Source organism: Harpegnathos saltator, unplaced genomic scaffold, assembly GCF_003227715.2.
Source record: "Harpegnathos saltator strain DR-91 unplaced genomic scaffold, Hsal_v8.6 scaffold751, whole genome shotgun sequence".
In the NCBI taxonomy this organism is placed as follows: Eukaryota; Metazoa; Arthropoda; class Insecta; order Hymenoptera; family Formicidae; genus Harpegnathos; species Harpegnathos saltator.
In genome coordinates this window covers 51,339-65,041 of record NW_020230595.1, presented here as the reverse complement: position 1 = coordinate 65,041, position 13,703 = coordinate 51,339, and the positions used below count along the sequence as shown (strand labels likewise).

Sequence of the window (13,703 nt, the reverse complement as noted above, 5' to 3'; positions counted from 1 at the left end):
ATGATGCAACCTGTTTCATCGATTTCAACATGAGTCATAGCACACTCGATAGCTATGATGTGTATAAACGCCCTAACATAATATGCGTGAATGCGTCTTTGTTTACGAGTAATTTGCAGTTAAAGTTTAGCTCGCGGAGCCGTGCCCCACATAGGGCGCAAGTTACGACACTCTTTCACGAAGCCGGCGTGGCTGAGCAGACAGAGGCTCCCGCGCCGCAAACACTTTTGCGCCGACGACGGCGTTCGAGTCCCGCCGACGACTGGTTCGTTTTCTTTTCGTTATGTAAAGACATGTAATAAATATTTTTATATTATTCTTATGTATAATTCTTTTTTTTGTTTCTACGCTATTAATCAAGGCTAATTAGGAGAGTCAGGTCTTTCAAATATGAACACAACTTTTTTATTAATTACAATAAAATGTTTTTGTCCGTATCAAAACACATACACATACACACACACATAAGACAAATATAAGGCACACAAATGAAAGTTACGTATTATAAAATGTGGTCATGCTGTCGCAACTCTGCGGATGGAACGCCGTATAAAAGCATGTAAAACATAATAGTTTTTTGTACCAACTGCACGTAATGAACGCATAATTTTTTACACAAATACACTTTTGACTATGTACAGTTGGTGGAAAACATATTTGATTGACGTTGTAAAATACCTCGCGACTGTCAACAAGACTGGACGGAAATTGTATCAGGACATCTGCAAATATGAATTCAATATAATTGATATTGTATATAAGGCCAATAACAATACGTACAAATATATCTTTCCATTGCTCACACATTCAATATATTTACCTCGAAGATATTCTATTACGTCCGTCAACTCTTCTTTCGTAATATCACGTTTTGCTAGATTTTGCACATAGCTGATCGTTGCTTCATCTACAAATGTGGTTTCCATTTTTAACACGAGTTTTTCACTGTTCACGTTACGAAGACTGCCCAGAGAATGAAGCGAGCACGTCACAAAACATGAGAATCCCTCTGCGAGAAGGGGAAAGGGAAGAGGGTTCCTTTCCACTTGTACCGGTTCTAACGGCTCTCGGGTTTCTCTCACACAAAATAATTACTGTCTGGCCATTTCTTTCCCATACCATACGAAATATTTATGCGAAATAGATTTACACGAAAAAAACATTTTATTGTAATTAATAAAAAAGTTGTGTTCATATTTGAAAGACCTGATTCTCCTAATTAGCCTTGATTAATAGCGTAGAAACAAAAAAAGGAATTATACATAAGAACAATATAAAAATATTTATTACATGTCTTTACATACGAAAAAAAAACGAACCAGTCGTCGGCGGGACTCAAACGCCGTCGTCGGCGCAAAAGTGTTCGCGGCGCCTCTGTCTGCTCAGCCACGCCGCTTCGTGAAAAAGTGTCGTAAGTTGCGCCCTATGTGTGGCACGGCTCCGCGAGCCAAACTTTAACTGCAAATTACTCGTGAACAAAGACGCATTCACGTATATTATGTTAGGGCGTTTATACACGGCATCATAGCTATCGAGTGTGCTATGACTCGTGTTGAAATCGATGAAATAGGTTGCGTCATCTCCATGTGAGTTTTTCCTATTCGGCGTGTCGAAATTATTATGAATATTATTTTATTATTAATAATATAATTGTTTATAATAATATTAATAATATTCCGCGCCGAGAAAATGAAATATATTTCATTAATTGTTTTGCTGAGGCGGACAGATTCATAGATTTGATTGTTGTTGGGAATTGTTTGGTAATATTTGAGGAATAATTTTAAGTTGTACAAAGATATAAAATAAAATATTATAAAAGTATTATAACAAAATTAAGAAGGTACGAAATGAAACCTTCTTGCTTTCGTTACAATATCCTCTGAATTAACAAATATTCTTCAAACAGTATTAAACAATCCTCAAAAACAATTACATCCGTGAAATCTTCTGTTTGTGCGAAAAGAATTCATAAAATATGTCTGTTTCGCCGCGCTGAATGAGAAAATCCTCAGAACAATGTTATATTTAAAATGATGTACAGTGTATTAATAAATATACAGTCTAGTAAAAAGGTAATTCATTTGCCTATTATAATATCTTCGAATGTATTCACTTGTTTGCGAAACGGTTTTCCCATGTATTTTCGATGCAGTGTCGAACAGCACAACTGTTAATCCAATAAACCTGTCTAAGAGAAATAAGTGAACCATCCCAAATAAGTGGCAGCACTCTGAGTTCAGTGTTTAGTATACCACTCAATAAAAATATAATAATACTATGTTTGTATTTAAATGACACAAAGTTTAACGAATTATTTGTGAAAAATCACCGTAAATAGATGAAAAACAGTGTACAGTTATAGCATACAGTTTAGGGAACTCACTCTTTGCCAGCAACATGGATAAAATGAAGTTGGAAAAAGAGTGAACATTCTTCTTGCGATGATACCAAAGTATGAAGCAAATGCATTATGCATGTAGTACTGCAGTGGTATTGTGCATGCATGAAGAATGAAAAACTATTAATAAAGTAATTATTAGTAATTAAGTAAGTAATCAGTATTTAAAAACATGTACTGTGTCGTGTATATTAATGGTTTTAATAAAAAAGAATATGTGAATCCACATTACTGCTCGATGGAAACCGCGAGAAGGTGATGGTTTCTTCCATCAGGAGGAAATGGTAAACAAATGTCGAATAAGTCACTTATGAAATGGAATTATTTGACATTGGTTTATATTTCCTAAGGAATGGTAGGATGTAAGGAAAGGAAGAAGCAAACATAAAGGAAAGAACATAATAGTAATGTCATGCAAGCGTCATGCAGACAAAATATACAAACAAAGAAAATGCGATATTAAAATACTCAAAAGATATTACAGCTACTGTATTTACAGTTGCAATAATGCATGCATTTGTACAATATTTTTATGAAAAGTCTTTCACACAGTGGAAAGCGAGATTTAACGCGTAAATCTGCCTTTCTCTGCCAACACCAAGTATCAGTGACATGTCATCTATTTTAGAATGTAACATTCAATCATGTAAATACTATATAACACATGGTGTTATGTAGCATTTACATAATTGAGAGTGACATTCTAACATAGATGATATGTAAATGATACTTGTGGTTTATTGTGTTAACTCGCACGAATGGGATGTGTAAATAATAATACCCAAAACTATACATAGAATTGGAGAACGAAATCTTCATAGACAAACTTTGGTGAATACGTATCAGGATATTTTAAAGGATTTGTCCAGACGACGTTGTTCTGCGTCATTTATTCCCAGTTCAGTCTTCTAGTGCAACCTCACGCGAAGCAGCGCTCACGTTTTAACGGAATGTATCCTATACCCGGAAGTATCTCCGGAATACTATGTGCGATTTCTCGATACAACTGTACGAGTCCCGAAAACAATATTTCTCAGTGATGCAAAATTACATTGATCTTTACATTCAAAACCACGCTTCATAATGTACTATAAATGTCACCACTCGTGTTTAAATTCACCACTCGCATTTGGATTTCATATATCATATTATATTTAATTTGAATTGGAAGGAAGGCTAATATATATTACACCGCCATTTTTATTATCTACTATAGAATATGGAACATACTGTAGATGTTCTACATATTTCTTAATACATAATAGAATATAGCGTGTCAACAATATTAATGATATAAAATCCACTTAAATTAAATCTTCGCGTTGTTCTTTCATTTTTCACATGGATCTTCAGTGTGAGTTTGTACCACCTTACTTTCAATGATTCCTAATGCATGAGAATAATACATTTTATTAATTGTTGAAAATACATAAATAAATAAATGAACTCTCAAATATAAATGTCATAACTTACTGTCAACTGAAAGATGTGATAATTTAAGGCCAAGGCATTTCTTGAAGAGTAATCACCCCTCTCTTTCAGACGAGAACGAAACTTGAGAGGAGGGAAGGTTACGAAATACCAGATAATCACAACGCTTCTAATATAATGGTGTATATTCGTTCTAAAATACAGTAATTCTTCTCGTGCTTTGTTGCTACATTCTCTTTGGATGGATCGTCCTCTCTTATTCTTCCCATCCTTGAAACATAAAAACTTTTCTCTAGATCGGAGTCCCCATCAACTAGGATCATGTCCTTTCTCTCAGTAGTGGCGCTCTCTCCTCCGTTTTTATCCCGCCATTTATGAAGTTTCTCAGCAACTTTCAACTCCAAGCTAGAACCTGATTATTAACGACAAGATATGATTACTAACGACAAGAATAAGATATCCAAATAATAAAGGATGATGAAGGCAACATCCACAATCTGCCCTCTTGACTTCATCAATTAATAATACTCATAAACTTTTTCACATTTTTGACTAATGCTGGTTCACTCAATGGTTTTGTCAAACAATCCGCCGTCATTTCCTCATTTGGTACATGCTTCACCTGAATTTTTTTTTCTTTTACAGCTTCTCTTATGTAGTAGTGTTTCCTGTTCAACAACTTGGATTTTGTTTTAAAATTACCACCATTAGCTAGTCTTACAGCATTCAGATTGTCACAATTTAATTCTTTTGACAACTTTCCTGACATCTCAATTTCATCCAGCAATCTTGAAATCCATATCACTTCTTTTAGTCCTTCGATCATAGCTTCTAGTTCGCTTTCTGTTGATGATGATGCAACTATTGTTTGCTTTCTACTTTTCCAATGCACTAAATTTCCATTTCTGTAAATCAATAGTCCAGTGAACGATTTTTCATCTTCCGTTCTATCCCATGATGCATCAGCCTCACATTCAATATTATTCACTGTGTTTCTTCCAAATTCCAGACGATAGTTTGCTGTTCCTTTCAAATACCGTAGAATTCTTTTTAATGCCAACATATGTGGACGTCTAGGTTTGTTGTTAAATTGCGACAAATAACTCAGTGCAAATGATAGATCTGGTCTTGTGCATACGCTCAAGTACATCAATCGTCCGATCAACTCGTGATACATCTGAACATCGGCATGTTCACTTTCTATACAATCCCCTATCTTGACGTTCATGTCAATGGGCGATTTCACGATGTTACAATCTTCCATCCCATACATTTTGAGAAGTTTTTCTATATATTTCTTCTGATGCACATAAATTTTTCCTTCTTCTTGATCTAATTGCATTCCAAGCATTGTTTTTGCTTCTCCAATAATTTTAATATCAATGTGTTGTTCTATCCTTTTTATGTAACTTTTTTCAAATTCCTCTTCGTTTGATACTACTGCCATGTCATCAACATGAGTTCCAATCAACAAGAATTGGTCTCCTTTTCTAACATAGAATAGACACGGATCTTCTTTAGATTGTTTTACCTCAATTCTTAACAAAACTTCTGTCAATAACTCGTTCCAACTCGTTCCAACACCTTCCTGCTTGCTTTAGACCATATATACTCTTTTTTAATTTACAGACTTATTGCCGTTATTATCTTGAAATCCTTCAGGCAGTTCCATATAAATTTCTTCGTCAAGTGTACCGTGTAAAAATGCAGTTTTAACATCGTAGATCTTCACTTTTCTATTTTTTTCTGCAGCTATACTGAATAGCAGTCTTATCATTTCTGTTCTTACCACAGGAGCAAATGTTTCTTCATAATCCATTCCAGGTCGTTGACCACAGCCCAATGCAACCAATCGAGCTTTATAATTTTGCTGCCCTGTTGTCTGATCTTCTTTTATATTAAATATCCATTTAGATTTAATTATTCTTTTATCTACAGGTCTCGTTACGACATCCTACACTTTATGTTTCTTAATTGACGTTAATTCATTTTCAATGGCCTGTTCCCAGTATTCCCAATAGTCTGACTTCTTAGCTTCTTTGATGTTTCCTGGTATTTTTTCATCCATTATTAACATCGCCGACTGCCTATTTCTTATTCGTTCAGATCTTCTAACGTTTCTCTGCTTCAGTTCTATTTCTTCTTCTTTCTGTCTTAAGTATCTTCGATAATCCATTTCTTCTTTCGTTGTTCCCCTTGGTCTTCCTCTATTTCTTAGTTCTATTAGCTGTTCATTAATCTCTCTGTTAATTTTATTTTCCTCTATTTCTTCTCGATCACTTTCTTGTGTAGACGTTTCTTCATTGGCTTCTTCAAATTCATTGCTTTCTGTTTCTATTCCTACATTTTCGCTACATTTATCTTCTTCGTCTTGATCATCTAACATATACTTTTCATTCTCTAATTCTAGATCTATTATTATTAACTTGTTATCAATCTTTCGATCTTCATTGGTCTCATCTTTTATTAATTCGTATCCGTTTTTGCTCTCATTAAATTTTACGTCACAATCTGTTTTTACTTTTCCTGTTTCCGGAATGTACACTCTATATGCATTACTGGTTGCATATCCAACAAAAATGCCTTTAATTATCTTTGAGTCAAATTTCTTTCTTCGTTCTTCTTTATCTAGTAGATATGCCATACAACCAAATCTTCTCACGTATTTTATGTTGGGTTTTCTTCCATTCCATACTTCATGTTAATCCAAAAATTTAAAGGCGTTTTCGAGTCTATTATTGTTCTGGTCATTTCTATTATAGTTTTGTTCGCTCTTTCTACTACACCACTGCACTGGGGCGTTCTTGCTGGGCTAAATTCATGTTTGATACCTTTTTTTCAGCCAATTTTGTAAGTCCTTACCCAATTTTCCTCCATTATCTGATTTTACAGCCTTTAATTTCAATTCAGACTGGTTCTCTTTCAAAATTATTAGTTTCTTCAATTTTTCTGCTGCTTCCCCTTTTTCTCTCAGCAGTTCTAAAAAAAATCTAAATCTAAAAAATCACTTTTGAATAGTCATCAATTATAGTAAATATGTATTTTTTACCGCCACATGATGATGGTGTTATCGGTCCAATCAAATCCATATGCCATAACTCCATTATTCTACTTGTTCTCATACCTGTTATTCTGCGATGTGTCTTTCGGCACATTTTTCCTATTATACATGGCTCGCATTGTGTTTTTATTTTGCTATCTTCTTTTATTCCTATAACAAGATCTTCATTCTTCATTTCTTCTATTATCTTCTTGTTAATGTGTCCTAGTCTTCTATGCCATAAATCTATATCTTCCATTGCCGCTACTTTTTCACTAGTTATAATTGACGATTTTACATAGTACGCATTCTCTTTACGTACTGTCGTCATCTTTATCTCGTTTTTATTCCTGTATATGACAGCACCATGTTTATCAAATTTTACATTGTACCCATAATCAGTTATTATCGCTACTGACAGCAAATTCATATTGATATCAGGGACACACAAAACATTTTTTAACCGTACTTTATCGTCATTCGAACTTTGTAACATAACAATTTCTCCTTTACCATCAGAAGTTAATTTCTTCCCCTTTTTATCCGCTAAGGAAACACTTCTTTCGTCTTCCTCTAGTCTATCAAACATAACCTTATTTCCGGTCATGTGACTCGTTGCACCAGAATCTAACAACCATTCGCAACTTATAGAATTATCATTGTTTTTGTTTTTGTCTGTATAGTACTCACATATACTTTATCGCAAGCTGTTAACACTGCCTCGTCTGATGTTTTCATCGTTACCTCACTTTGTCTACGTCCTTGTTCTCTTTCGTTCGCTCTTGAATTCCCTCTGAATCTTCTTCCACGTGATGTGTTTCTTCGTGATTGTTTACAATCCGCTGCAATATGATTAAATCCTTGACAGTTAAAACATTTTTGTTTATTCCGACACTCGTTCAATGTGTGACCTTTCATCCCGCAATTATAGCACGTCACGTCATTTCGTGTTTTATCTCTTGCTTTTCTCACACGTTCCTCTTTCGACGACCTCTCATCCTTTCTCTTGTCTCTTCTTAATTCTTCTTGTTTCAGTGCGTACGTTATATCATTTATGGTTATCTCCTTTTGAGTTTCCAATACTCGGACATTTGGATCAAATTCCGATCTCAAACCTTTGATTATATACATCCTCAACTCATAATCTTCTATGACTCTTCCAAGTTGCATGCACTGGTTTCTTAAAGCTTCAGCTCAGTTCATATATACATCTACACATTCGTCCTTTTTCATTCATAGATTTGATAATTCACTTAGGGATCTTGCCTTTAATTGCTCTGTTTCTGCCGCCATATTATTTTTTATCAATGTCCACAGCTTATCAGTACTCTTTTCATAACTGTATTTAAGCAATTGTGCTTTACTCATTGTATTAATCATTACTGCACGTGCTGCGTGATTATCATCATCTCAATCATTCCAAAGTTTAAATTTCACCTCGTAGTTTTCTACATCTTCATCAGGCTTCTTGATTGGCCTCACATTAATCACCTTTTTTCAAAGTTTCTTTGCTCTCAGAATTCCTTCGATTTTTTCACTCCATAGGAAGTAGTGTCGTCAAGCGGTTCCACGCTTGCCAGGTTCCAATTTTCAGCCATCTTGAACAACGGTATTTTCCTTTTTACTCACACAAGTTAATTCGTAACCCTCAATAGCACTTTTCAACCAGCTCTGTTACCAATTGAGAGGAGGGAAGGTTACGAAATACCAGATAATCACAACACTTCTAATATAATGGTGTATATTCGTTCTAAGATACAGTAATTCTTCTCGTGCTTTGTTGTTACATTCTCTTTCTTTGGATAGATCGTCCTCTCTTGTTCTTCCCATCCTTGAAACATAAAAACTTTTCTCTAGATCGGAGTCCCCATCAACTAGGATCATGTCCTTTCTCTCAGTAGTGGCGCTCTCTCCTCCGTTTTTATCCCGCCATTTATGAAGTTTCTCAGCAACTTTCAACTCCAAGCTAGAACCTATGATTACTAACGACAAGAATAAGATATCCAAATAATAAAGGATGATGAAGGCAACATCCACAAAACTTAGCTTTCATTTCGCCGTGTACATTCTTAATAAAGAAATATGAATTCATCCCGATTCACTCCCATTCACTGTTAATGACCTGTAAGGAAGATTTGCAAATATGTATTATTAACTGTTAATAATACATTATTCTTTTATGTTAAGAATAACTATTGTAAAATATACTTACATTTAATATAGCCAAGGCTTTTCTTTGGAAGTAAACATTCATCGTACTTCCTTCTGCACGAATTTGTCACCATCAGACATAATATTTGAAGAAGAAAAGACAATTTTTATGTGAATATATCATTAATAATGAAACACGCTTTGTTTTACTTGGAGTAAATCCGTCATTGCAATTGTCAGCTATACAAAAAACTCATCGGAGCTCCTTCTCAATCCAATAAACGACGTTTATTGGATATGAGATAACTCCGATTTACTGAACGTCTATCCAAGACCCTTTATTTTCTTTACGAAAGTAAAGGATTTAGATAGACGTTCAAAAAAATGCATAGTTAACAATTGCAATGGCGGAAGTATTACACAGTAATACACACACGTGTCAGTCTTTCATCCCAATTCAAATTTAATATAACGAATATATGAAACGTGAGTGGTGATACTTGTAATATATACGCGAATTTAAACACGAGTGGTGACATTTATAGTACATTATGAAGCGTGGTTTTGAATGAAAAGATCAATGTAACGTTGCATTACTGAAAAATATTGTTTTCGGGACTCGTGTAATTGTACTGAGAAACTGCATATAATATTCCGGAGAAACTTTCGGGTATAGGATGCATTCTGTATTAAAACGTGAGCGCTGCTTCGCGTGAGGTTGCATTAGAGGACTAAACTGAGAATGGATGACGCCGTCTGGTCAAAACCTGAAAAATTCCTAAATACATATTCTCCATATTTGTTTGTGAAGAATTATCGTGCTACGATTCTATGAAGTTAAAGGATTTATTAGTATTTACATATACCATACATACGGTTAACGTCAATAGAGAATAAGAGACAACTTGAAATATTTTGCAAATCCAGTGCGTGGAAAATCATTTCATAAAAATATGCAATCAACCGCCACAAAAAAATGAAAAGCAAAAGAAGTGAAAAAATATATACATGCACTACAAAAAGCAACAGTAACCGCTACTAAGCAACCCATCAACATTAACAAGCTATAACTGAACTCTCACAAGCTAAATAAATTATATATAAATAGAAAATTATTAATATTGAATCATAAAAAATAACAAAATATGAAAGTAATCAATTGGGCTTATGAAAGACTCAGTTACAAATCCGAGGACGTAGAGGGACGTTCATCATCATTAAATATATGTTCTTTTGCGTGTGTTTGATAGAAATTCTCGGATGACATGAGAGCTAAATGTCTAGCATCAACTGTCATGGTCCGAGCTGTTTGTCCTCTCGTCCTCAGACATGATTTGGACACGCACAGAGCTTGAACATGAATCGGAGAAAGGAGATTGCGTTGTTTTCACGTCTATCAGTATGGAAAACATTCTTTCAACGTCAGCATTAGAATCTGGAAGAGATCGAATTGCATTTACTAATTTAGTAATCATAGGATATTTACATTTTCCATTCGCGTCTTTAGTTGCCACAATTGTTTTCCATGTGTCATCGAAATTCAAAGTAATTATTTTTGTTTTCTGCTCTAATGTGAAATCCAGATCTAATGATTGCCATTCTTTTCGCAACATTTCCTCATAATAAAATCTGCCGTATCGCGTGGTAATGAAAAGAACATCTTCAACAGATTTGTTGGGTTTGTTCTCGTCGTGTTCTTGCTGTAGAGCAAATTGCAGTTCGAAAATTCGTAATTTACTTAGAAATTCCTCTTTGACAAAAAGTCTTTGACGAATTTCTTTGGCAGCGATGTCATAATATAATAAACAATTAGCGTAAACTGATTTGACAAGTTTACCCTGACCTTCTTCATTCAATCGATCAAGAAGATCTTGGCAAGCTTGTCCAACCAGCACTTGATCAGGACAGCGACGATTGCATTGAAGCAAAGGATTAATACCGTCCGCAACATGATCTAATAACGGAGCTTTTACAACGTTGTGAAGGATAGTTTTCAACAAATGTTCCGCGCCTGACTGAAGTAAATGAACTTTTGTTTCTTCAGCTTGAAAAGATGCATTAAACTTGTTAAAAGCGTTAAGAACATACTCTAAAAACAAAAGGTATGCTTGATTTTCTGGATTTAACATTAACAACAATAAAGCAGCCCCAGACTTTGATTTTTCCCTCACTTGCTCCTCTCGCAAAAATTGTAACAGCACATCCCAATTTTCATTTACTCTAGGCACGCATGAATGACGAGAAAGCCATCGTGTTTCACAGAGTTTTAAAATTTTTCTATTATGTACATCGAAATCAAATGATTGTTGGAATTTTTGAAAAATACACGCGCGTTTGGGACTGCTAGAGATAAACGATGCCACTTTGCGCAGCAATTCCTCACACGGTGCAGGAATTGCTATGCAAGCTGCATTTGTTATTAATGCAGATGTATGACAAGGACATGGTATCGTTATCAAATTTTTGCAATAGATTTCTAATTTTGTTTTAAATGACTCATATTTTCCTGTCATAACGGAGGCGTTATCAAGAAAGAGCGAGAATGTTTTGGAACGGAATTTCTTTTTTCCACATTGCGTCTCTAAAAGTTATAAATAATTTCTCGGCACTATAATCACTCGCGTCCAAATGAATTAATTCTAATAATTCCGTTCGAACATCCAAAGTCTGAAGATCGACATACTGAACGAGAAACGTCATCCATTTATCATTCGTTATATCGGATGTTTCATCAATAAAAATGGAAAATTTATTATTTTGCAAAATGTCAACTATTCGTTCCTGTTCGCGAACAAATAATACGTTATTACTAATTCGCTGTGCCTTTTTCCGATGCATCATCATACTGTGTAAGACTTCGGAATCTTGTCCAATATCTTGAAACAGATCCAAAATCGACTCTGCCACTTGAAATGGACTATTTTTTTCGGCAATTAATGCTGCAAATCTTATTTCCACGACTCTTTTCCGATCTTCAAAAGGCAGAGGCGATTTTGCGTTAGGTATATTCAAATCTATGACATCTCTTTTCTGACACTCAGAAATATATTTCTTTGTGTCAGAATGCCGCCGAATCACGGTGAGACTACATCGAAATGTTGAATTGCAGAAGGAGCATAAACAAAAGAATGGGTCATCCGGTACTTTTTCCAGTCATGGTTTGAATTGTTTAGATTCAAGCCATGAATGGCAAAATTCCCTTCTGGGAGGTTCCACTTCACTTGCTTGTGTTCCTTCAGAGCAATTTTTCAACATATTATTTCGATGAGTCTCTGATTCAGCGTGCTTCGAAACTCGTGATTTGCAAGAAAACGATTTATTATAAGCAACACAAAAATATACTATTATCACTAAGAACTTCTTTTATCCACGATTTATACTTATCGTTTTCCAGCCAATCATGAGAAAATTTAAATCTTTTTACATTTTTGGACGCTATGCTTAAGCATACACAATGCAGAAGAGAAAGTCCAACACAAATATAAAACAAAAAGAAAAGAATAATAAACTAAAAATTATGAAACGAAAAAAATTATAACTCAATTAAAAACTATAAAACGAAAGAAATATTGAATCAAATATAAAATGAAAAAATAGCAACTAACGAAAAATAATAAATGCAACTGTAAATATTTTCTACGAAGAAAGTCGCCTATCTAAAGAATTAACTCTATATGTAAGATTAATGGAAACTTTACAACTAATAATACGTGCAGAGTTAATCGTTCTACAAAATAAAACTAAGAAATACGATGCACTTAATATAAAACTATAAAATATCACCCTTATACCTACATTTACCTAGCCCACTCCTCCACGACGTAAACAATCTTCTACGACGTAAATAAACTATAATATTTAGTAACTACTAACTGCGTGCGATATCCACAAGGATGAGACGAACAGACACAGTCTCTCGAGAAACAAAAGATAACGCGGCCGTCGAAGCATGTACGAGGGTGGTTCGATAAGTACTTAGCCTATAAAAGAAAAACGAAAATTTTGGAAAAGTGGCGATTTATTTCTCAACATAGTCTCCTTTTAGCTCGATACACTTGACCCAGCGATGCTCCAACTTCTTTAACCCGTCTGAAAAATACGTTTTCTCGAGGTCTGCAAAGTAGGCCTCCGTGGCGGCGATGACCTCCTCATTCGACTCAAATTTCTGCCCGGCGAGTGACTTTTTCAAGTTTGGAAACAAAAAGAAGTCGCACGGGGCCAAATCTGGAGAATACGGTGGATGGGGCAGCAGTTCGTAGCCCAATTCGACCAATTTAACCGTGGCGAGGGCGGAGGTGTGAGCCGGTGCGTTGTCATGGTGGAAGAGCACTTTTTTCTTCGCCAAATGGGGCCGTTTTTTCTACAATTCGGCGTCGAATCGGCCCAATAATTCGGCATAGTACAGCCCTGTGACCGTTTTGCCCTTCTCCAGGTAGTCGATGTAGATCACACCTTGTGAATCCCAGAAAACGGTGGCCATCACCTTTCCGGCCGATAGGACAGTCTTCGCCTTCTTCGGAGCACGTTCGCCGGGTGAAGTCGACTGTTTCGACTGTTCCTTGGTCTCTGGTGTGTACCAGTGGATCCATGTTTCGTCGACGGTCACGAAACGACGCAGAAACTCCTTCGGATTGCGCTTAAACACTGCTTTGAAGTGGTCTCACGGTTGCGCTTGTTGTC

At 35.4% G+C, this 13,703-nt stretch overlaps 2 protein-coding genes across 5 annotated transcripts in view; one reads left to right on the top strand and one right to left on the bottom strand.

Moving 5' to 3' along the window:
• LOC105190762 (metaxin-1) overlaps positions 1 to 13,703 on the top strand; it is a 169,778-nt gene that overhangs the window by 112,434 nt on the left and 43,641 nt on the right. The gene's annotated exons all lie outside the window — the stretch shown is intronic.
• On the bottom strand, positions 464 to 1,167 carry LOC112590210 (uncharacterized). The gene is made up of 2 exons (XM_025306094.1): positions 821 to 1,167; positions 464 to 722 (listed from the first exon to the last, which is right to left on the bottom strand). Exons 1-2 carry the CDS (start codon positions 924 to 926, stop codon positions 496 to 498), a joined length of 333 nt encoding a protein of 110 aa, XP_025161879.1. The 5' UTR covers positions 927 to 1,167; the 3' UTR covers positions 464 to 495.